Source organism: Pongo abelii, chromosome 5, assembly GCF_028885655.2.
Source record: "Pongo abelii isolate AG06213 chromosome 5, NHGRI_mPonAbe1-v2.0_pri, whole genome shotgun sequence".
NCBI classification, from domain to species: domain Eukaryota; kingdom Metazoa; phylum Chordata; class Mammalia; order Primates; family Hominidae; genus Pongo; species Pongo abelii.
In genome coordinates, this window is record NC_071990.2 from 83,701,162 (window position 1) to 83,727,647 (window position 26,486).

The following is a 26,486-nucleotide window of genomic DNA, read 5'->3' on the forward strand; positions in this document are numbered from 1 at the left end:
TAGGTTGGATGTGGGGGAAGTGGGAAACAATTAAAGACAAACTTCAGGTTTTGAGTCCAGGTGACTAGGAGAATCATGATGCCATTGGTAGACATACAAATAAGAGGAAAGATATATTTGCCAGGAATGGTAATGAGTTTCTTCTACCTTGGGCATACTGAATTTGAGAAGTTAGTGGGATACGCAGCAGAGACAACATAGAGACAAGAGGGAGACGTAAACAACTTAAGTGAAAGGTAGGACTTGAAATGTACACTTGAATTTTTTACTCAACAGAAATTAGAGTTTCCTTTATGGGAGCAGATGAGCTTAGCAAAGGGGAAGAAGAAGGCAGGGAGAATCCCCTGCTAGCAGGCTACAGGAAAAAGTATAAATGAGAAGGAGAAAGGGAAGAGGCCAAAAGAAAGCGGAAAGGGAAGAGATCAGAGGCCAGAGGCAAACCAGGAGAATGCCACGGCAAACACTTCCAAGAAGAAACCTTAGCCAAATGCTAAGGATTGAGAAAAAGCAAATGATTTTGCTTAACAGGTGTGTTCATTTGAGATCTTTGACTCAGCAGTTTCAGTAAATGATTGCAATAAAAGCATACGTGGACATGCTAGAAAGATCTCCTTAAACATGATAAAAAAGCAAAAGCCTTCAATTTCAATTGTGACAGTATCAAAATTTAAAACTTCTGTTTGTCAAAAGATATTAATATAATTTAAAAGTAAGTTATAGGGTGAAAAAAGGACTACTCATCAAAACCAGATAAAGGATTAATACTAACAATCACACACAACACACACGCACACACACACACACAGTCACCAACTTAAGTAAGCAAAGGAACATAAACAGGCTATTCACAGAAAAGGAAGCTCAAATGTCTAATAAACATAAACAGAGATGTTCAACCACACTAGTAATCAGAGAAACAATCATTTTAAAAAGGTACAATTTTATCAGGCCAAAATTAGTAAGCCTGATAGTATCAAGTATTGTAACAGGTATGAGGAGAAAAACAAACACGTCAACTAGAAAAGCCCATAGGAGAGCAATTGGACAGTAGCTCTTAACCTTTAAAAACATCAGTAGGGCTGGGCATGGTGGCTGCCTGTAATCCCAGCACTTCGGGAGGCCAAGGCGAGTGGATAACTTGAGGTCAGGACTTGGAAACCAGCCTGGCCAACATGAGGAAACCCCGTCTCTACTAAAAATACAAAAATTAGCCAGGTGTGGTGGCAGGCACATGCAATCCCAGCTACTGGGAGGGTGAGGCAGGAGAATCGCTTGAACTGGGAGGCGGAGGTTGCAGTGAGCTGAGATCATGCCACCGCACTCCAGCCTGGGAGACAGAGCAAGACTCCATCTCAAAAAAGCAAAAAACATCAGTAGTAGGGAGCACTTCTATTCACTGATAAAAAAGAACCAGAACTTCTTTTATGGCTGATTCTTGGGCTGAGGCAGGGAAAATGGGAAAATATAAGGTGAGTCTGGAGTATTTTGTGAGATCAGGAAGCAACGAGGTGCTCAAAAATTAAAAGTATGAGATTAGGCAAAGGGACATGAGAGTCAACCCAAAAGACTCCCAATGGCCAAAGCTGGAACAATTTGAGCAACAAAATAAATAAATAAATAAATAAATAAAAGCATAGTATGGATTATAACCCCAATTATAAAATAAATATACATGAGTCCTTAAGATATAATTGAATGAACAAACAATAGAGAAAAAACAAATCTTTCTTGCATAAAAATTCCAAATAAAATCTACAGACAATACTTTCCTCCAGGAAATAGAGCTTATCACTCCTACCCCTTTGAGTGTGGGCTGGATTTAGTGACTCAATTCCAAAGAATACAGCATGGGAAGGGAAAAAGAGTAGCTTGGTGGAAAAACCTGACCAACACTACCTTGGCTAAGTAATCAAGACTAACATTGCCGGTGATGGAAGGTGGATACCCTAATATGATGTGATGCTATTTTCCCCAAACCCACAACCCAGTCTAATCATGAGAAAAACATCAGGCATGAAGGGATATACTACAAAATGCCTAACCAATACTCCTCAAAACTGTCAAGTTTATGAAAAACAAGGAAAAACTATCATAGTCTAGAGAAGACAAAGGAGATATGACAAATTAATGCAATGTGGTATCATGAATTGGATCCTGGAATAGAAAAAAGGACATTACTGGAAGACCTGGTGAAATGTGAATAAAGTCTGAAATGTAGTTAATAGCAGTGCACCAATGTTGGTTTCTTAGTTTTCACAAAGATGTCATGATAATATTATCATCTTACATTAGGGGAAACTGAAAACGGGTTAGGAGTACACAGGAACAATCTGTACTAACTTTGCAACTCTTCTAAATTACTTCTAAATTTTAGTAATTCTAAAATTACTCCAAAGTTTTTAAAAATGTAAAATAAATATACCCCAGGAACACCACCACCACTTCTTTCCATCCACTTTAAAGAAACTGTTGCAGAGGTGCACAAGAAGGCATGTGCAAAGGTCTTCACTGCAGAATTGTATCAAAGAAAAATTTAAAATAATTTTAATAGAATGATGAAATAAATCATGAAATACATTATGGAATATAGGTTTAAAGAATGAGATACACCTAAATGTACAGAGAAGACATAATGTTGTGTGAAAAATAAATTGCAAAAGGACACTATGGTATATGATATTAAAGAAAAACGTGGCCGGGTGCGGTGGTTCACGCCTGTAATCCCAGTACTTTGGGAGGCCGAGGCGGGCAGATCATGAGGCCAGGAGATTGAGACCAGCCTGGCTAACATGGTGAAACCCCGTCTCTACTAAAAATACAAAAAATTAGCCGGGCGTGGTGGCAGGCGCCTGTAGTCCCAGCTACTTGTGAGGCTGAGGCAGGAGAATGGCATGAACCCGGGAGGCAGAGCTTGCAGTGAGCCGAGATGGTGCCACTGCATTCCAGCCTGGGCGACACAGAAAGACTCTGTCTTAAAAATAAATAAATAAATAAAAGAAAAGAAAAAGGAAAACACAATAGTTTTTGTATATACTTCTAGGGGCATATATAAATATATGTATATGCATAGGTAAAGGTCTGGAAACATACACAGCAACCTGGTTACAGTGGTAATATAGACGGGAGTGAAATTAGAAATGGTAGTCCAGGGATTTGAACTTGACCCTGTGACTTGAAATTATTTTACAAGGAGAATGCCTTCACCATTTACCTGGGGAATTAGGAACGACTGATTTTTTTAAGTACGGGAATTTTCTCTGACATGGAGAGAAAATGACAAGAGTAAGGTCCTGGCAGTCGATATTGTGCAGTGAGGCAGAGGGTGTCCCATGGAGACAGTGCTATTGCTAGAGGCCTTTGGCCTGAAGCCTTGCATAGGTACCTGGGACAAGCACTTCCTCCCACAATGGATGTTACAGCAGCAGCTAGACTTAACAGTGGGAACTCCAATAATGAAATGTTCCGTTTATTTTGCTTTGCAATAGAGGTGCATGCACCTGGAGGGCTCTTGCAGCCCTCTGGATAAAAAGTCCCCAAGTGATAATGAAAGAAACTGACTTCTTCCCTCTACTCCAGCTGACTTTAGGATCCAAAGATCATTTTTCAACCTCAGTGTCTAAAATAAAAGCAGAACCACAGGAACATTGCAGTTCCTTTACATAACAAATGTCAAATTAAAATTCTGGCAGACACTAAAGATTACGCACCTTTTTCTTTATACTTGTCATCTCACATTAGGCCAATACATTTCCTTACAAAATGGGATTACAAAAATCATATGGAAAATCTGGGAGGAAATTTAACTCAGGGCATGTGTCTGAATAAGTGCTAAAACTCCATTAAGGGATTAGAGTTTTTCTTAATATATTTTAAGGGGATCATTTCCCATCAATAATCTTTGGTATTTAAAAAATTTTTAAGCTTCAAATATATAATTAAAAGCTTTCTCTTCTACCAGATCTAAGTTTCAGTAAGTGATTAAAAACTACAGCCTCTTTCCAACTCTTAAGTCATTAAAACAGGCCACACAGATTCTATAGTCCATCACTATAATAATACTTAATACAAGAGTTACACAGTACTTTTTGCATGGGGACAACCAAACTTTAACCCTGATGAACTCAACTGTCTGCTTTCTCTGTACTTGTGCTTAGTAGATGATAAGCTGGAAAAAGTCACAGCATAAGAAAGGTTAATATCACTATGAATTTGTGATCATTAACCTCAAATGGGCAATTAACTATGCCTACCAAGTCCACACATTTCTGGTCATCTCACTCATCTCCTTTCCAAATGACCATTTTAAATCTTCTCCATTCTCCTCAAATCTGCAACTGTCCACTACCTTCATCCCTTCTCCCTCTTGTGCCTCCTCCCTCTTGACTCCTATCTTACAGATAAAACAGAAGCCATCAGAGGACAAGTATTTCATCTTCTCAAAACCTATATGCAAATCTATTCCAGCCACTCCAATACTGATCTCCTGTCCTGTTACAAAAGGAGAGCTATCCTGCTTCTGAGGCTGGTTGGTCGACCAGAGCTTGAAATACCAGATCTTTCCATCTTGTCCTGGAATCCTGCCTTATCAGTCATACCTTCTTTCTCATGTGTAATCAACCTCTTCTCAACAGGACCTTCCCTGTTGGCTTTTTTATTTTTTGAGACAGAGTCTCACTCTGTCATCCAGGCTGGAGTGCAGTGGCGCAATCTAGGCTCATGGCAACCTCTGCCTCTTGGGTTCAAGTGGTTCTCCTGTCTTAGCCTCCCAAGTAGCTGCGACTATAGGTGCACACCACCACACCCAGCTAATTTTTGTATTTTTAGTAGAGACGGGGTTTCACCATGTTGGTTAGGCTGGTCTTGAACTCCTGACCTCAAGTGATCCACCCACCTTGGCCTCCCAAAGTGCTGGGATTAGAGGAATGAGCCACTGCGCCTGGCCCCCTGTTGGCTTTTAAATGGACTCAAGTCAGTCTAACCCCACCTGCCTACCTTAAGTCAGCTTCCCATCCCCTTCCTCTCTGTTCTGCCCTTCACAGCCAAACTTCCTGAAACAGTGGTCCACACTTACTATTTGTCATATCACCTCTCACTCACTGCTCACCCATTCCACCCCAGCTCCCATCCCAGGCACCCAAGATAATTCCTGTTAAAGTCACTAATAACCTTTATAATCTACATCCAATGCATGTTTTACATTCAACATCTTACCTGACCTCTCTCTCAGCAGCGTTTGACCACTTTCTCCTTCTTAAAGCAGTTTCCTCCCTTAGCCTCTAAAAAGCAACACTGTTGTTTTCCTCCTGTCTCACCACTCCTCTGTCTCCTCTCCAGACTCACCCTCCTTCAATTAGCCTATAAATGTGGGAGTTCTTCACTGCTCTGTCTTCAATTCTTTCTTCCTAAATAATCTTACCCATGCCGTTGGCTTCAATTATGACCAATATGCAGATGACTCACAAATTTACAAATCCAGCCCCAACCTTTCATTTGAACCCCAGGTCTATATATTAACATTCTATTTGCTATTCTCTTTTGAACAACTCAAATGCACCTCAAACAACACGTATAAAAGTGAACCAATTATCTTCTCCCAAAACTTTATCTTCTTCCAATATTATCTATCCCAGTATATAGTGGCCCATTCCCCAAATCCAATCAATCATCAAGTACGCAATTTTACTTACTAAGTATCTCTCAAATCTATTGCAGCTACCATCACCCAGGTCCAAACTAAAATAATTTCTCTTAGGCTACTGCAATAGCTTCCTAGCTGATCTACCCAAATCCAACTACTCTCTAGATGGCTGTCAGAACAATCTTTCTGAAGCTTAAATTAAACCACCTCTTGCTTCTCTCTGGATAAAATGGTCAATTGGTTCTTATTGTTCTTAGGATAAAGACTAAATTCTTTCAAGTCCCTTTGGGTCCCTGAGTTGGTCTGTCTCTTCCCTACTCTATGCCTGTTTCTCTCTCTCTCTATTACAGCCACCCTGACCTTCCCGTCCCTTGTACTCACTGTACTGCCTCCCACCCCTTGCCTAGAAGCTCTTCACAGTAAACTCCTTCTCATCTTTCAGGCAGCAGTCAAGCATCAATTCTTTTTATTTTATTTTTTTTTTTTTTTTTGAGACGGAGTCTCGCTCTTGTTGCCCAGGCTAAAGTGCAATGGGGTGATTTCGGCTTACCGCAACCTCCGCCTCCTGGGTTCAAGTGTTTCTCCTGCCTCAGCCTCCTGAGTAGCTAGGATTATAGGCATGTACCACCACACCTGGCTAATCTTGCATTTTTAGTAGAGATGGGGTTTCTCCATGTTGGTCAGGCTGGTCTGGAACTCCCTACCTCAGGTGATCTGCTAGCCTTGGCTTCCCAAAGTGCTGGAATTACAGGCGTCAGCCACTGAGCCCAGCCCAAGCATCAATTCTTCATGGATTCCTATCCTGACCCAGTTGGTCTCTCTCTGATTTGTTCTCATAGCACCATTTATCTCCTTATCATAGCACTGATCAGTTTGCAGTTTTGCATTTACTTATTTTTCCTGCTAGATTGTAATAAGTCTGTGATACAAGGTCTCTTTTAGCTCAATATTAAATTCCTAATACCTAGCACAAGAGTACACATTTAATAAGTATTTGCTGAATGAATCAATGACCTTCTCTAATACCTGAGGTTGAAAACCTTTCTATTAGTTGTCCAGATTCTATGGATTCTTACAATTCAGCTTCTTTTGTCTAGTTTCATTGAAAATGCCTTAACCCTTTATACATAAATTTCCTACAGCAGCCTTGTAGGATGTAGCCTTAGCTTTAGCTTCTCTCTAGTTCACCTCTTACTACACAAAATTAACAGGATGCTAGGCTATATCTTCTTGCAGGCAATCAAGATGGTAACAGGAAAGCGGAAGGACCACAAGGAAAAAGAGATTGTACAAGGAAAGGAAAGCTTGAAGCCACCCCATCTGAGAATGTTTGGCCTGGAGAGAGTAGCAGGTTACCTGAATCTCTGAAGAGCTATCATGTTCAAAAAATAGCAGCTCTGGAAGAGTGTCTAGGAAGCAGATTTCTCTCAAATAAAAGGAAGACCATTCTAACAACTAGAACTTCAGTGTAGTTGCTTTCCAAGTCATAACTTTGCCATAACCCAGTGGATTCAAGCACAATCTGGTGAAACGCGTATCACAGAGATTCTTAAATATCACGTCATATCACAGTGATTCTTAATTTTTTTTTCAGCTGTGGAACCCTTTCTTCCAAAAAACCCTCTTGAGTAGAGACTAATATTTGAAAGAAATAAATGTGAGCATCTCTACAGTAGGTGTCTGACCCCCACCCCACCTTCCCAAGCCCTCTGGGAGCCACATACTCTCCCATTAGCCAGAATCCACTATTTGAACAAGTGGATGCTTTTGCTGCCCAGCTCTTTTCAGTTTTTCCTGGAATAGGGGTGGAGTGGGGGTCAGTACCTCCTACCTTTTGTTCTATTTTCTTTAATTCAGTGAACGAATACTGTTCTCCATGAAAACCTGTTCCGTAGATGCTGTGGTTTGAATGTTTGTGTCCTCTCCAAAAGTCATTTTGAAACTTAATTCCCAATGCAACAGTATTTAGAGGTAGGGCTTTTGAGAGGTGATTAGACCATGATGGCTCTGCCCTCATGGATGAGATTAGCACCTTTTAAAAGGGCTAGTGGGCCAAGCGTGTTGGCTCACCCCAGTAATCCCAGCACTTTGGGAGGCCAAGGCAGGTGGATCACCTGAGGTCAGGAGTTCGAGACCAACCTGGCCAACCTGATGAAACCTCGTCTCTACTAAAAATACAAAAATTAGCTGGGCGTGGTAGTGGGCACCTGTAATCCCAGCTACTTGGGAGGCTGAGGCAGGAGAATCACTTGAACACGGGAGGCAGAAGTTGCAGTGAGCCGAGATTGCGCCATTGCACTCCAGTCTGGGCGACAGAGTGAGACTCTGTCACAAAAAAAAAAAAAAGGCTGGTGGGGGCTAGCTGGGCCCTTTTGGCCTTCCATCCCTTCTATCCTGTAAGGATATAGCAACAAGGCACCATCTTGGAAGCAGACATGGGGCCCTCACCAAACATCAGACCTGCTGGCACTTTGATCTTAGACTTCCCAGCCTCCAGAATCCAGATAAATACATTTCTGTTGTTTATAAATTATCTAGTCTCAGGTATTTTGTGCTATACGGCACAACAGACTAAGACATTAGCATTTATATAGATTTTGGTCTTTTGAATAAATGCTGGGGGTGTATTTACCATGTTGCCCTAACTTGACTGTAAGTTCCTTTTCGGCAAAATCTTTGTTCTCCTGCTTCAAAATCACTTATTAATACAGTACCAAGTATAGCAGGAGGTAATAAAAAAGAGAAAAAAGAAAAACTTAGACCTTTCTCATATGAAAGGTTAAGACAACTACTTCAGGTCTGACTCATAAAACTATCTCACATACGATTAGAAAACATAGAACAGAGAAGAAACAAATTTATATACAGATTTCCCTTCCATCCTCTACCCAATCCCAGTCCCCAAGCCATTTGTATTCTCACGGGTCATGATTATATTTGTCTCATATTTTTTCATCAAAAGAAAGAAACCAGATTCTCCTCAAGGAAGCAATCTGAAGAGAATAACTGCTTTTCATAGGACACCTGGAATTTCTAGTTAAAAAAAAAGCTCACTTTTATTATATGTCTTATTTTCTGTCTCTTCTTTTATGATTACTACTGGATTCATGGATAATATAGGAATTTCAAATAAAACAAGTTTTAGTTTAGGCCATTGTACAGTCATGTGTCACTTAACAACGTGGATACATCCTGAGAAATGTGTTATTAGGCAATTTCGTCTTTGTGTGAACATCATGGAGTGTACTCAGACAAACCTAAGTGATACAGTCTATTATTCCTAGGCTACAGACCCATAGCACACATTACTGCATTGAATACTGTAGGCAACGGTAACACAATGGTAATTATTTATGTATCTAAATATATCTAAACACAGAAAAGGTACAGGAAAGATAGAGTATTATAATTTTATGGGACCACTGCCATATATGCAGTCAGTCATTGCAATGTCACTGTGCAGTTCATGACTGTACTTCCAAGTCTAAAGGAGATATTTGCCATTTACAAATGAAAGAAGTATGTGCTTAATTTGCTTAATAATGAATGGTCCCTAGATGTATAGATTTTGGTGATAATACTAACAGACAAATATGTGAAAAGTGATTTCAAGTGATGCATTTATATTTTTCCATAGGCACCTAACTACTTCTCTGTATCTTTAGAGTAATTTCCATTCAATAGATTCTTGTTCTAAGGAGCTAAGGCATTGGACTTCTAAAGAAAACCACATTTGTACCCATAAATTCTATCTATAACATCAGATATGAACATACTGTAAATCAGAAGTTTCTGCTACTGATGGTACAGATTAAGAGGCATAAATTTCACTGAATATAGTATAGTAAGCAGTAAATTTTGGGGAGTAATCAAAAGTCCGACACATTCTAAACTACCAGGAGAATTTCTCTTGAGGAAAAATATACATTCATAGTGGCCTTTTCAGATCTCCTAATATTTTATGGTGAGAGACTACATGACACAATGAAAAGCACTGAATTTGAAATCAGGACAACCCAACTCTAATTCTGGTTTTGTCAGTAACACACTGACTAACTAAGGTTATTTCTCTTTTTTGTCCTCAGATTTCTCAATTGTAAAATGTAAGACTTGAACATTCATTTCTGAAGTTTAAGTATATCCCACGCTGCAAAGTCAATGTACCCAATTGGGATGCACTGACAATGTCACCTTGTGACTCCTAAGTGGGAAGTGGAATAAAAACTTACTTGAGATTGTTTAATAATTTTGTTTAATAATAATGTTCTTTAGGGTTTGGTGACACTTGTCAATTCATTCATTCATTTACTCCAGCATCATATTCACACACTATTCAAATAAGTTAGCATAAAGTGTTTCAGCAGGTTACAGAACTATTAAATAATAGTCTTAGATACTCTGCTGGATAAAAAATCAGCATAATTAACCTTTGTTTCTTTTGTTTTTAATCAACCAAAAAGACAATTTCCTCTAAATCTTCTCAAAACCACCCAATTTAATTTCCAAAGTTATTTCAGGCAATGACAGTCTCTGCCACATCAGGTGCAGGGTATCAGAATTAAGCAGAGTTTGGCAATGATGTCTTGGAAATGACACTAAAAGCACAGGCAACAAAAGCAAAAATAGAGAAATGGGACTATCTCACACTTAAAAACCTTTGTGCATCAAAAGACACAATGAACAAAGTGAAAAAGCAACCTCCAGAATGAGAGAACATTTTTGCAAATCACACAACTCATAAGGGATTATTATCCAGAATATAAAGCATTCCTACAACTCAATAACAAATTAAAAGGACTTGATTAAAAAGGGGCAAAGCACTTAAACAGAGATTTCTCCAAAAATGATATACAAATAACCAACGAACACGAAAGGATGCTTGATATCACTAATCATCAGAAAAATGCAAATTAAACCACAATGATATCACCTCACATCCATTACGATGGCTACTATTAAAAAAAAACCAGAATAACAAGCGCTAGCAAGGATGTGGAGAAACTGGACTGCTTGTGTACTTCTGATAGGATTGTAAAACGCTGCAACTGCTATAAAAGACAGTATGAAGGTTCCTCAAACAATTAAAAATAGAACTATCACATAATCCAGCAAACCCACTTCTAGATATATATCCAAAAGAATTGAGACTGAGCATGGTGGTTCATGCACATAATCTCAGCACTTTGGAAGGCTGAGGCTTGGAGGATCGCTTGAGACTAGGGGTTTAAGACCAGCCTGGGCAACAAAGTAAGATGCTATCTCTCTTTTTTTTAATTAAAAGAAAAAAAAAAAGAATTGCAAACAGGGCCTCAAAGAGATATTTGCACACCAATGTTCACAGCAGCACTATGCAAAATAGCCAAGAGGTAGAAGCAACCGAAATGTCCACTGACAGATGAAAAGATAAGCAAAATGTGATATATACATACCATGGAATGATATTCAGCCTTTAAAAGGATGGAAATCCTGTCAGATACTACTATGTGAATAAAACTTGAGGACACCATGCTAAATGAAATAAGCTAGTCACAAGAAGACAAACACTATGATTCTGCTTACACAAGATATCAAAAAGTAGTCAATGTTGGCCGGGCACGGTGGCTCACACCTATAATCCCAGCACATTGGGAGGCTGAGATGGGTGTATCACTTGAGGCCAGGAGTTCGAGACCAGCCTGGCCAACACGGTGAAACCCCATCTCTACTAAAAATACAAAAATTAGCCAGGTATGATGGCTCACGCCTGTAATCCCAGCTACTTGGGAGGCTGAGACAGGAGAATCATTTGAACTTGGGAGGCAGAGGTTGCAGTGAGCAGAGATAGCACCACTGCACTCCAGCCTGAGTGACAGAGTGAGACTCTGTTTCAAAAAACAAACAAACAAACAAACAAAAAAAGTAGCCAACGTTATGGACTGAATTGTGTCCCTTCAAATTAAGAAGTTGAAGCCCTAACCCCAATGTCCCCGTATTTGGAGATAGGACCCCGCTTTTCCTGTATTTGGAGATAGGACCCCAGTGTCCCTGTATTTGGAGATAGGAGGTCACTAAGATTAAATAAGGTCATAAAGATGGGTCCCTAATCTAATAGGGCTGCTGTCCTTACCAGAAGAGGAAGAGACACAGGAGATCTCTCTCTCCTTTGACATGTGCAGGAGAAAAGGCCATGCAAGGACACAGAGAGAAAACAGCCATTTACAAGCCAGAAAGACAGCCCTCATGAGAAACCAACCCTTGATCTTGGACTTTTACCCTCTAAAATTAGACTTTTAGCCTCCAGAAAAAAATTAATGTCTGTTGTTTAAGGCATCTAGTCTGTGGTATTTTGCTATGGCAGCTCTAGTGAACTATAATATAGTCAAATTCATAGAAGTAGAAGGTAGAATGGTGGTTACCAGAGGCTGGGGTGAGTGGGAAAGAGGGTTATGGTTTAATGAGTATGGAGTTTCAGATTTGCAAGATAAAAATGTTCTGGAGATCTGTTTCACAACAACAGAATATACTTAATGCTACTGAAATATACACTTAAAAATGGTTAAAATGGTAAATTTTGTGTTATGTGCTTTTAAACATAATTTTTAAAATTAAGTAGAGTTTCAATTTTCCTGCTGAAATAAAGAAAAAAAGATAAGGAAATACTAGTTTACAAGTAAAGACAACTACTAATACTATTCTAGGACTATGAAATATATATGGGTGTGGTTACATTTGTTTTTATTTCATTGGGAAAAAATAACATATTTTTTAAACTGTCTTAAGCTAAAACAACACATCTATTTTAGAGGCAATATTTAGCAATATGTAGCAAAATAAAGAAACAAAATTCGTTTATAGTTTAGTCTCTATATTCTACTAAAGCTGAAAATAACATTTCATCATCATTTTTCCTTCAATATATTTTGTGAGAAAATGTTATTAATAATAGTCAAATGCAGAATTGTTCTTCTCAGCTCAAATTTCCACATTCCTAAGTTAGATATTTTATCCTTTGAAAAAGGTGGAAAGAACCACTACCAATACCAATACTAGGACTCGTGTAACTTACAAAGTGAAGAGAATTCAATTTTAGCTTCAAGAAAAAACACTTCTTTACTCCCTACTAATTGCATTCTCCTAAGTCTTTTTCTCCTAAAAATATAAAAACAAGGAGCTTGATAACTATGAAATTCTTCACCAGTATTTAATAAAAACAAATCTATTCTTCATATTTCCAATACAGAAAAAGAGAAGTATGACATAAACATTTATGGTTTTTGTCACTTATTCTGTTTATCCTAACAAAGTTAAAGTGGATTACATTTAATAGAAATTTTGGCTCACCGGGTGTGGTGGCTCATGCCTGTAATCCCAATATTTTGGGAGGTTAAGGTGGATGAATCACTTGAGCCCAGCAGTTAGAGATAAGTCTGTGCAACATGGCAAAACCCCATCTCTACAAAATATACGAAAAGTAGCTAGGTGTGGTGATGTGCACCTGTAATCCCACCTACCTGGGAGGCTGAGGTGGGAGGATCGCTTGAGCCCAGAAGATTGAGGCTGCAGTGAGCCGAGATTGACCCACTACACTCCAGCCTGGGTGACAAAGTGAGACCCTGTCTCAAAAAAAGTAAAAAAATAAGAAAAAAGAAATTTTGGCTCATGTGATAGTAAGATTTTCTTATTTGCTGGCCTAAATACAATTTCAAGAAAATCGTGGGCTATATAACACACAGAGGGAAAAGGCAGACACAGTTTGATTTCAGATGTCTTGATTAGGGTTTCTCAAATTTGGCACTATTGGCATTTGGGGTTGAAAAATTCTTTGTTGTGCACTGTAGGATGCTTAAGAGCATCCCTATTTACTAGACGCCAGTAGTTCCCCAAGTTGTGACAACTAAAAATGCCTCCAGACATTGCCAAATGTCTCCTGTGAGGCTAAATTACTCCCAGTCTAGAGCACATGAGGCCACAGGTGAACTGATGAATTGGCAGACTTAAACTACAGAAGTTAATATAGAGTCTAAAGCCAAAAAGTTAATATTTAGCATCTACATGCTGATAACAAACTAAAAAATGTGATATATGAAATAAATTATTTCCCCAATACAAAATTGTGGAGCAGTAAAAAAACCGCTGGTGCTCACCAAGATGTGAAACACTGGCTGGAGTGGGCAGGAGGGGAGGATGAAAAACAATACACTTCAAAGTGTTGAGAGAGATGTGTGTCTATTGCTAGAAAGAAGAAACACTCTAAAAATATTACATGCCACTTTTTTGTGTATGCTCAAGGAAATAAAACCATAGTTACATTTTCTATTTTCCCCTTTTAGACTACCATCTGGCAATCCACACTTCCACTAGAAAAAAGTTCTAGCCAATTGGACTAAAATAGTTAATACACCACCCCATGTGCCAAAAACATGCCAGGAAGTCTACAGCTTGTTCAGTCACACCCAAAAAGAAAGACACTAATGTCCTTAAATGACAAAGTAAATAACTCACAGCATGTTTACCTACTTCTCTTCCTCCCTCGGGGGCAGAGAGTCAAACAATAGCAGGAGGAAAAATAAAACAAAAGTAGTTATATGCAACAGGCAAACTAAAGTAACCAAACTAATTTATTAGATGTCAACTTGTCCCTAAGACATTTGGAGTTTAAAAAAATCTACTAATTGAATACAAGAGAACACATATGACTATAGTCACAATATTTCCAGTGTCAGAGGAATGTGTTAAGAATGAGTGAAGTATTAAGGCAGGTGCATCAAATTCTTATAATACTCTTCAGGAAAGGAAAGGTAAAGATTCTACATATAATGAATATAAAAATCAGCAAAATAACCACTTCCTTTTTCTTAATACTTGAAAATTGTCAAAAGACAAACTGGTACATCCATGCTAGTATACCCTGTGAGTTATCTTTCACTAATCCATACAGGCAGGCTATGGTAACAAGAACCTAGTTACCAATAGGTAAATAATGATTACCAAATATTACAAAGATAAGCAGAAAACCATGCACCACTGCATAAACACTAATTGTATGCTTTGAGCACTTTTATAAGTACTCATCTAGCTGAGCAAGACAGAGATGGTCCTGGTTCACATGAAGTTTACATTTCAGGGCAGGAATTCCAATGAAATAATCAAATATTTGGGAAATGCACCACCATGAAAGAGAGGTACCAAACTCAACCTTTGTTTTCAAAAACAGAAGAGCCAACACCCAAGGAAAACATTAATAGAGAAAAAACAAGACTTTAAGTAAAAATATTATTCTCACAGAGATTGAGCAAATACTGTATCTGTAAAAAGAGATTGTGACATAAGAGAAAATTTTGAGTGAGCGCTCACATTTAAACACATCTGTATAAAATCTTAGAAAGCCAAGGATAAAAAGAAAATCCTAAAGGTTTTTGGAGAGACAGAATAGGTATAATAAATTTTCAGATATTCACAGATTGACTATAGTACAAGGTTAAAAGAAGTGTTAAAGAGTATACTTCATCAATTAAAAAATCAAAGAATACTGAGTGAAAAAAATCACAAAAAGAGAACATATCAAATAATACCCTATCTTTTTAAGGAAGTATTTATAATAAAGATACAAAACATTCATGGTCATGATGCATGAGAGTAGACAAATGGAGGAGGGCTTCAGCTTAATATTTCTTTAAGAAATATAAACATCATATCGTCAGAATCACAAAGGATCCAACATAGGAAAGGGAGGAGGTTGGGGAGGGAGCAAGAAGACAAACATGAATCTCCAAGTCTGCCCTTGTTCCAGTGAACAGTATGAATACTAATTAAATCTAAATATTGACAGTTAAAAAAATAGTAAATTTAAATGTGTATTAAAATTTTAAGGTTAATCACAAATAATCATTTTGAAATAAATAAAAAAGTTATTTTTTGCTTCCAAATCATCGGAAGAAAGAAATGACACAGAGAGGGCAACCAATCTAAAAGACAGCAAACTATGTCCAAATTCATCAAAATTACAATAAATGTGAATAATTAAATTCATTATTAAAATAGAAGGACTCTCCTACTGGAGTTTTAAACTATCCAGCTATACGCAGTTCATAAGGTATATCTTAATGCAATATACACTTGATTAAATGACATAAGACAGGTGAAAATAAACACAAAAAGAACAAATGAACAATTTTTTAAAAAGTAAATATAGCAATATTAATCATCAGGCAAATGTATTAGTAAGGGTTCTCTAGAGGGATGGAACTAATAGAACAGATATATACATATAAAGGGGAGTTTATTGAGGAGTATTAACTCACATGATCAAAAGGTCCCACAACAGGCCATCTGTAAGCTGAGGAGCAAGGAAGCTAATCTGAGTCCCAAAGCTGAAGAACTGGAGTCCAATGTTCAAGGGCAAGAAGCATCCAGCATAGGAGAAAGATGTAGGCTGGAAGGCAAAGCCAGTCTAGTCTTTTCATGTTTTTTTCTGCCTGCTTTATATTCCAGCCATGCTGGCAGCTGATGAGATGGTACCCACCCAGATTAAGGGTAGATCTGCCTTTCCCAGCCCACTGACTCAAATGTTAATCTCCTTTGGCAACACCCTCACTGACACACCCAGAGTCAATACTTTGCATCCAGTCAAGTTTATACTTAGTATTAACCATCACAAGTCGACCCCTTGTCAACTTGAACCCATACACATCTCCTGAGATCATACATAATCTTCAAATAAAAACAATAATAAGGTCATAATTATGCCTAACATAATACAACTATCCTTCATACAACGGAAATGCACCAATCCCCAACCCTCTATTCCATAAACTTAACAATACTTAAAAGCTGATATGAAGTCAATAAACTTTATGTCACATGATAAAGGAAAAAAGGAAATAAGATGAAGATATTTTCTTAGTACAAGTGTATACATGCACAAACGTGTTTTTAACAAAAGGAGAAGGAAATGCTCACGACACATTCCTTGTTTCTGCAACTGGTCACCTGGTCATAGCTGGTATTGATGACTACCTTCTTCTACTACCCAGCCTGTATTCCCTTTGCCTTCAGCAAGCACCTCAGCAGGTTGTGGTTTTTTTCCTGGTAGAGTGAACCAAACTTTCACTCCTGAAGGGTCTGGGTCATTTCTAGCCCTGCCTGGATTGAGCTGTTGTAGTTTCCCATTGACCTTAATCACAGGGCAAGGTAATACTAAGAGATGCCCTAATGGATCTCCTGTATTTCTTGCATACTCTTCCTTACTTCCATTGTGGAGTAGTAGACTGATTTCATCTTGACAGTCCAGGTCAATCACCCCGGCCAATCCTGTTACTCCCTTCTTAGCCTGTTGACTTAAAGGTAGGAGGAGTCCAAAGTGCCCAAGTGGCAATCTTAACTTCCAGTTTAATGGAATCGTTGTTTTGTCTCCTGGTGGCAGTGTTGCTCCCGCTGGAACTAAGACCTCTAGGCCAGTGGAAAGTAATGTTGTGGGAAGAGGAAGCAAAAATTTTGCTAGTGGATGGATCACTAGGGGTGATGGTGAATGGTGCCACTTCCACTTCCACCCCTCAATTCCTGGACCCATGAATCCTGGCTATGGAGAAACACTACCATATATCGGATGCTGATTCAGAGCATACACAGCCTTCTGGAGAACTTTGCCCCAGCCCTGCAAAGTATTGTTACCTACTTGCTGTTGTAATTATGACTTCAAAAGGCCATTCCACTGTTCTATCCAGCTGCTTCAGGATGATGGGGAACACAGTAAGATCAGTGAGTTTCATGAGCATGAGCCCACTGCTGCACTTCATTAGCCATAAAGTGAGTGCCTTAGTCAGAGGCAATGCTGTGTGGAATACCATGATGGTGGATAAGGCATTCCATGAGTTCACAGATGGGAGTCTTGCAGAAGCATTGTGTGTAGGATAGGCAAATCCATATCCAAAGTGTCTGTTCCACTGAGGACAAACCTCTGCCCTTTCCATGACGGAAGAGGTCCAATATAATCAACCTGCCACCAAATAGCTGGCTGATCACCCCAAAAAATGGTGCCATATCAAGGGCTCAGTGTTGGTCTCTGCTGCTGGCAAATTGGGCATTCAGCAGTGGCCATAGCCAGGTCTGCCTTGGTGAGTGGAAGTCCATGTTGCTGAGCCCATGCATAACCTCCATCCCTGCCACCATGGCCACTTTGTTCATGGACCCATTGGGCAATGACAGGGGTGGCTGGGGAAAGAGGCTGAGAATGAGTCGTCCTATCCACTTGATTATTAAAATCCTCCTCTGCTGAGGTCACCCGTTGGTAAGCTCTCACATAGGATACAAATATCTTTACAGTTTTTGACCACTCAGAGAGGTGCATCCACATAACTCATCCCCTAATTTCTTTGTCACCAATTTTCCAATCATGCTTCTTCCAAATGTCTGACCATGTCAAACCATTGGCTACAGCCCACAAATCAGTATATAATTGCACATCTGGCCATTTCTCCTTCCATCCAAGGTGCACTGCTCCCAGTTCTGCCCACTGGGAAGAGTTCCTTTCACTGCTGTCATTCAAGGATGTCCTAGAAAGGGGCTGTAGTGCTGCAGCTGTCCACTTTCAGGTGGTATCCGCATATCGTGCAGAACTGTTTGTGAACTAGGCCCTAGTCTTCTCTTCCTCTGTCAACTGATCATAGGGAACTCCCCATGAGGCCACTGGTGTAGGCTGGGGAAAAGATGGCAGGGTGGCAAGAGTGGAGACCATGGGCATTTGAGCCACTTCCTCATGTAACTTACTTGTGCCTTCAGGACCTGCTCGAGCCCAATCATGCATATACCACTTCCATTTGATGATGGAATGCTGCTGTGCATGGCCCACTTTATGGCTATATGGGTCAGAAAGCACCCAGTTCATGATAGGCAGTTCAGGTCACATGGTGACTGATGATTCATAGTCAAATATCCAGTTTTCACCAAAGCCCAGTAACAGGCTAAGACCTGTTTCTCAAAAGGAGAATAGTTATCTGCAGAAGATGGCAGGGCCTTGCTCCAAAATCTTGATGCCTCCGCTAACAGCAGAGGCCCCCTTATGGGGGCCTGCCAAAGGCTCCAACAGCATCCCTAACTGCCAATGACACCTCAAGCACCACTGGATATGCTGGGTTATATGGTCCAAGTGGCAGAGCAGCTTGCATAGCAGCCTGGACCTGTTGCAGAGCCTTCTCCTGTTCTGGACCCCACCCAAAACTGACAGCCTTTTGGGTAACTCAATAAATAGGCCAGAGTAACAAGCCCAAATGAGAGATGTGTTGCCTCCAAAATCCTACTAGGCCTACCAGGCATTGTGCCTCTTTGTTGGTTGTAGGAGGGACCAAATGCAGCAACTTTTCCTTCACCTTAGAAGGAATATCTCAACAGGCCCCATACCACTGGACCCCTGGAAATTTTACTGAGGTGGAAGTTCCCTGAATTTTAATCGGATTTATTTTCCATCCTCTGGCACGCAAATCTCTCACCAATAAGTCCAGTGTGTTTGCTACTTCTTGATCACTGGATCCAATCAGCATAATGTCCTCAATGTAACAAACCAGTGTGATATCTTGCAGAAGGGAAGTGATCAGGGTTTCTCCAAATAGGATTATGACACAAAGACGGACAGTTGATATACCCCTGAGGTAGGAAAATAAAGGTATATTGCTGGCCTTGCCAGCTGAAGGCAAATTGCTTCTGGTGGGACTTACGGACACGAGTGGAGAAAAAGGCATTTGCCAAATCAATGACTGCATACCAAGTACCAGGAGATGTCTTAATTTGCTCAAGCAATGAAACCACATCTGGTACTGCAGTTGCAACTGGAGTCACCACTTGGTTACACTTACAATAATCCACTGTCGTTCTCTAAGATCCATCTGTCTTCTGCACAGGCCAAATAAGAGAGTTGAACAGGGATGTGGTAGGAATCACCAACCCTGCGTCTTTCAAGTGGTGGCACTAATTTCAGCAGTCCCTCCAGGGATGCAATATTGGTTTTGATTTACTATTTTTCTAGGTAGAGTCAGCTCTAATGGTTTCCATTTGGCCTTTCCCACCATTATGACCCTCACCCTACAGTCAGGGAGCCAATGTGGGGGTTCTGCCAGTTGTTAAGTATCTCTATGCCAATTTTGCATTCTGGCACTGGGGAAATGACCACAGGATGAGTCCAGGGACCCAATGGACCCACTGTAAGTCAGACCTGAGCTAAAACTCTATCAATTACCTGACCGCCATAAGCCCCTATTTTAACTGGAGGACCACAATGATGTTTTGGGTCCCCTGGAATCAACGTCCGCTCAGAGCCAGCGTCCAGTAGTCCCTGAAATGTCTGATCATTTCCCTATCCCCAGTGAACAGTTAGCCTGGTAAAAGGCTGGATTTCTCCTTGGGGAAGGATGGGAGAAAGATTCACAGCATAAATTGTCAGTAGTGTAGAGGGGTCCTTCCTCAAGGGGACCCGGCCTCCCCTTCATTCAAGGGGTTCTGGGTCTGTAAACTGGCTCAAGTCTGGAAACTGATTGAGGGACTGTGATTCTCTGCTTTTATAATTCAAATTAGTCTGGAAGTTCTCTGCTTATATAATTAAGTAGGAATGCAGTAGGCTTCCTATCACTTCTAGGAACATCTTAATTAGCTAATGCCAGAGCTCGACACGAGTCAGATTATTCTGATTGCTGCTTTGCCTCTTCTGTCCATTACAGTAGTATGCCCACCTTGCCTTTGACAGCTGAGTGCCACCACTTGGCCCCTGCCACCTCGGGATCCAATTATTCCAATTGTATTTAGATTTTGTAGTTGAGTGACTGCAGTTCCCACTGTTAGATCTGATATACAGAGACAGGCAATTACAGGCTCTTCAAAGATGAAGGTGCTGCCTTCACAAATCTATTTCGCAAAGCATTCGTCAAGGGTACACCTTCTGGACCCTCCCAGCTAGGATGAGTAGGTCTAGAGAGACTAATCCACTCCACCATCCCAATCTCCCTAAGCCTTTGGATCCCTTCCTCTACATTAAACCAAGAGAGATCAGGCATTTCCAGCTCACTCACAGTGGGCCATTTTTAATCCATATTTTAGCTAACCAAGCAAATAAACTATTAGAACCTTTTGTAACTCCCCAAGCTGCAACATTAAATGCAGAGTCCCTAATTAGTGGGCCCAAATCAATAAATTCAGGCTGATCCAACTCTATGTTCCTTCCACCATTATCCCACACCCTTAGTATCCATTCCCATGTCTGTTTTCCAGATTTCTGTTTATATACATTAGAAAACTCAAGCAGTTATTTTCGAGTGTAACACACCTCCTCATAGGTCACACTGTCAACCTCACCTCTAGGGGCCTGCCGGGACTTTAGTCCAGTTATAGGTCTAGAAGCAAACAGAGGTGTTGGGGGTGGCTCCTGAGGAGAATCAACATTATCTTGCCTGGCAACTGCCTCAGGGGAGGCCATCAGGGGAGGCCTGTTGCCTCAGGCAGTAAAGGGTGTATCTTCTCAGACAAAGGAGGAAAGGTTGATGACAGCATGGATTGGGGAGGGGATGTTGCCACTACTGGGGGTGGGGAAGCTGTTTCTTCTGGCAAGAAAGGTTCATTGGAGTTTACAAGCTCAGTGTCCCCAGCTTCATCAGGGTCCTCCCACACGTCCCCATTCCAAATTGCAGGGTCCCATTTTTTCCCAATTAATCCCTTCACTTTAACAGTAGACACCTGGCGAGGCTGTGCATACACTTTTCATTGCAGGTCAGCCACTCACATGATAAATCTTGTGTCTGATTTTCCACAATTTCAACTCTTTCTCTACAGGAGATAAGATTCTCACTCAAGGCCATCTTAGCAGATTTGAGGCTCAGTATCTGTTTCTGAAGCTGGGAGTTAGAATCCCTGAGTTCATCATTTTATTTCATCACTTTGTCCAGTGAACTTAGGAGCAACCAACCAACTTCATTATGTTCCTTGATACAGTCAAAGGCATTATGTATAGAGTCACTAAATTCCTTGCCTCTCATGAGCGGTGAATCAGGAGTGTCAAATGTATTTATTTTGCATAACTCTCTATATAGTTCATGCCAAGGACTATCAGTGTTCTCCATGCTATCAGAAGTAGAGTCCTTAGCATTTTTGGATGTAATCACATTAATCAGCCAACTCCAGAAACCTCAAAACCAACGAAAGAACTCCATCCTTAATATGCTGTTCCTCTAGAACCACTCCTGGTACCAAAATCTGTATTAGTCAGGGCTCTCTAGAGGGACGGAACTAATAGGATATATAGACATATATATGTAAATCTTTATATATATGTATATAAATCTTCATATATATAAAGCCATATATAAATCTTCATATATAAATATATAAATCTTCATATATATAAAGATATATATAATATAAAAGATCATATTAACTCACACAATCTCAAGGTCCCATAATAGGCCATCTATAAGCTGAGGAGCAAGGAAGCCAGTCCAAAACCCAAAGCTGAAGAACTTGGAGTCCAATGTTCAAGGGCAAGAAGCATCCAGCACTGGAGAAAGATGTAGGCTGGGAGGCTAAGCCAATCTAGTCTTTTCATGTTTTTCTGCCTGCTTTATATTCCAGCCATGCTGGCAGCTGATTAGATGGTGCCCACCCAGATTAAGGGTGGGTCTGCCTATCCCAGCCCACTGACTCAAATGTTAATCTCCTTTGGCAACACCCTCACAGATACACCCAGGACCAATACTTTGCATCCTTCAATCTAATCAAGTTGATGCTTAGTATTAACCATCACAGCAAATTAGAATGAAATAAAAACTAGCATTAAATTGAAGAAGAGCAAAATCTCCTATTGATAGTATATTGAATTAGTTGTCATGCCACAAAGTTTTATTCCTCTAATAACACAGCTTTAAAATACATAATGTGAAAACTAGTATCAAAACAGAAGAAAATTACTTACATAATCATAAGATTCAACATACCTGTCACAAAAGTCCACATTTTAATAAACAGAAAAGATGAATATAAAGGGTTTTAATAAATTTGATGATATAAACCTAAATATATAAAGATACACACAAACACACACATCAAAAGAGAATATAATCAATGTACAGCTTACTAGTTGACTATGCATAAGGGCACACACACACACAAAAAAACCCAAGCCCTCAAAAAGAGTCTCAAAAGCATAAAACTGAGATGCATCCATTGAACATGCCTCAATAAAATATAAGGATAGTGTCAAGTAAATCTGTTTCCTTTAGAATCACATCAGATAGGCAAAAATCTAAATGGAAATTTGGGTGAGAATGCAGGGTAATGGACATTTATAAAAACTTCAGGTGGGAATATAAATTCATGATGCATTTTTACAAAATACTTTGATATTACCTCTCAAAATTTTAAATGTCCATACCCTTTGACTCAACAATTGTACCTCTAGAAATTCCTCTAATATAAAAAACTTATAATCAGAAAACAAACATACAAGATTACAACACTAATTATAACAGCAAAAAAGTAACAAACCAAATATCCATTAAAAGAAAACTGGCTAAAAAATTTATAGTACCTCCATTTCATAAAATGTCAAGCACTGACAATGGAAAGAATCTCTAAGACACAGGCTTTTTTTAAGTGTAAAAAATACACATGTTTAGGTGCAAAATGAATAGAAAAGGAAGTGGAAGAGTACACAACAAACGTTTTACTTCTGGAGCGGGATATAATTTTACCTTGTATATGTCTCTTAGTGTTTGAATATTTTATGACTGGTACTACTTGCATAAGAAACGTAATTAATTTTTTCAATGTCTTATTTACTTTCCAGAAAAAGACTAAGATCCTTCCGTTCTTAGGACAAATTTGATCAAACCCATCTGAGAGTACAGGACTGGTACAAACTTCGATTCTGTTACAATAAAAATAACCTGCTGTTTCCTTTTCTGGGAATGATCTTCCATCAGATATGGCTCACCACTTCACTTCCTTCAAGTTACCTGCTTAAATATCACCTTATCTAAGGAATCTTCCCTGACTTTGCAATATAAAATGACAACATCCTACTCCAATCCTACCCCTCGCCAACTACCTTACCTTGCTTAATTTTTCACTAGAGTGATTTACTACCAGTGTCTTAGTGTGCTTATCTTTAAAGTGGGGATGATAACGGTACCTACCACACAGGTTGTTGTTAGGCTTAAATGAGCTTCGAGTTCTTAGATGAGTGCCTGACACATAGTAAGAGACGTACGAATGGGTTTTGTTTATGGTCTGCCTTCCCCCTATTAGAACAACAATGCTAAGAGGTAGGGGCTGGGGTTTGTTCATTATTGTATCCTGATGCCTGGAAAGTGCTTATTGGTAAATATTCATCACTGTTGAAGTCTGATTTAGTACTGCAGCCATATGTACAGACAGCTTAGATTACAAGATAAAAACAAAAATTTTTGGTAAAAGCAAGCTTTCTGCATATTAACATGAATCATCTGTAATAATTCAACCTATTTTAAACATATAATATTTGGCAGTATTGGCTCCTAGAAGCTTCAAGTAGGGAAATGGTATAGTGGCATTTAATTCATTCATTTCTTAACACCAACATGACAACAAAAGCTAAAACATAATGTGGAAAGAGAAAACAAATGCACAACTTACTTTTCATTCCTGCTTTTGATGCATGGCTGGTAGAGGACCTTGACAGCACTCCAGGCAGAACTAGCATCGGCTTTCAATGTATCTTCCAACAAGGGGAATTTTTTTATATATTTGGAATTTCTCAAAGATTCAATCACCAAACTGTCTGAATTTAAAAGCCATAGCTAAAGATGTGAAGAGAAAGTCCAAGTATAAGAATATTGTCACCTTATCCATATCTTATGACTTTTCAAAAACAAAAAAGAGACTATGAAAATACCAGAAAAAATAAATATGAGAATCATGTACATAATTTTAAAGTTGGGTAGGCCTTTCAAAACATAACACTTGGTAAAGCAACTGACATAAAGTTAAAAAAAAAAAAAAAAGGACAACTGACTCAGAGAAAATATGCATAAGTAACAAAGTTATTATCTATAATACACAGAGCTTCAGTAAGGGGGTAAAACAGCCCAAGAGAAATACAGGCAAAGAATATGAACAGAATTAACAGAAGAAATAAATGATAAACATATATTAGAATCTTAATGTAACTAATAAATGTAAAATTTTGTGCCACCATTTTTCATTTACCAGATTGGCAAATATAAAAGGATTGATAACATCTAGTTCAGAAAAGGGGTTTGAAGTGGGCATTCCAATACACTGCTGGTGGGAGAGTGTTTTGGGATTTGGATGCATGTGATTCACTGAGGGAAAACTCACAGGAGAAAGGAAGTGAAGGAAATGGGATAAGGCAGGGGAAAGAGCTAGTTAAGGATATAGAATCATCTGGAGTCTGGTTTCAGCCTGATCCATGGGGGAGTTCTACAGCATGAATCCCACCTACAGAGTTTGTTCTACCTTGAGATAAGAGTCCCTAGCTTTCTGTGCCCCAGGATCAAATCACTGGCAGCGGGCTGACCAAGAAGGGGTGAGTCAGGGAGGTGGGACTGCGGCGGACAGGTAACTTCTGGACAAGGCAACATCTGTCATCTAAAGAGGAAGTCTGTGGAGAAGGGGGCAGCTGTGAGCCATTATCAGCCAACACTGTCAGCAGCTGGGAATGGGTGCATCAACCCAGTATGGGGTCTGGGTGGCACACCAAGAATGCCCACTATAAAAGATAAATTAGTATAACTTTTTTGCAAGGTGATAATTATCTGAGTTTCAAATACACAAATTCTAATAGTATATTACATTAGAAAGACCCATTTCTAAAGAATTACTAAAAGACACAGGCAAAGATTATTTTCATTGCAGTTCAGTCTTATTAGCCATAAAGCAAAATTTCAGTCATTAAAGAGCCAGACCTATATTTAAACTAATAAAAACAATCCTCATGATACATACTGTGAAGCAAGCAGGTTGCAGAAAAACGCTAATCATGTGATACTGTTTTTTTTTTTTTTTTTACAAATAGACAAACACCTGTGAGTGTACATATATATAGTCGTATATGGAAAGAATAAAAATAATGAAGTACACATATCAGACTGTTAATACTGATTGCTCCCTGAAGAGTATGATATAGCAAGGCAGGAAAGGGAACACTTTATGTTCTTCATGTTTCCTGATTGTGTTTCAAGAATATTTTACTTTTATAAAAAAGAAAAATCTAAATATATGTTAGAAAGTTTCAGAAGTTCCTACTCCCGATTTTCAATTTGAAATCTTACAATAAAAGAAAAAGTAAAACTGATTTTAGAAAACTGTGAGGTATATTTAGTATCAAAATCAGTCAGAAAATATTTTAGGTTTTCATAAAAATTATCTGCAATTAGAAAAGCATAGTGTCCCCATAATGGATGGCCAGCTACAGAGTCACACCTAACAGCAACTTCAGGCCCTTCCCTCCTTTTTGTTACTATGTTTCCCTATTAGCTTTTTAGTTTCATGAAGGCATTTGTGTTCTACCTTGAGCACCTGGAACAGTGTCTTTCATATAAGAAGTGCTCCATACATGTTTACTGGTTGAATAAAATAGTTGTAGAAGCAGAGAAGATACTTGGGTTATGATTCTTGGTTATCCAGATAAATGCTCAAAATTTGCTTCTGCAGGACACTGTTTTTAATAGAGGTAGTGTAATATTAGGCTCTAGTGGTACATGCTGGGATGATTGTTAGCCACAGAGCCTCTTCCTCAAAAATTGCCACTGTTTCTCAAATATCACAGAATCAGAGGCACTTAAAAACAACAGAAGAAGGCCAAGCATGGTGGCTTATGCCTGTAATCCCACTATAA

The 26,486-nt window shown here is 39.2% G+C and overlaps 1 protein-coding gene across 9 annotated transcripts in view; it reads right to left on the reverse strand.

Annotated features, from left to right (window-relative positions):
* The window catches only part of UBE3D (ubiquitin protein ligase E3D), a 186,432-nt gene that overhangs the window by 120,633 nt on the left and 39,313 nt on the right, over nt 1-26,486 (reverse strand). For 6 of the 9 annotated variants that reach the window (XM_054556710.2, XM_063724600.1, NM_001131170.1 and 3 more), the window contains 1 exon segment: nt 24,263-24,426. In XM_054556710.2, coding sequence (XP_054412685.2) covers nt 24,263-24,426 — 164 coding nt within the window. 9 annotated transcript variants of the gene reach the window in all.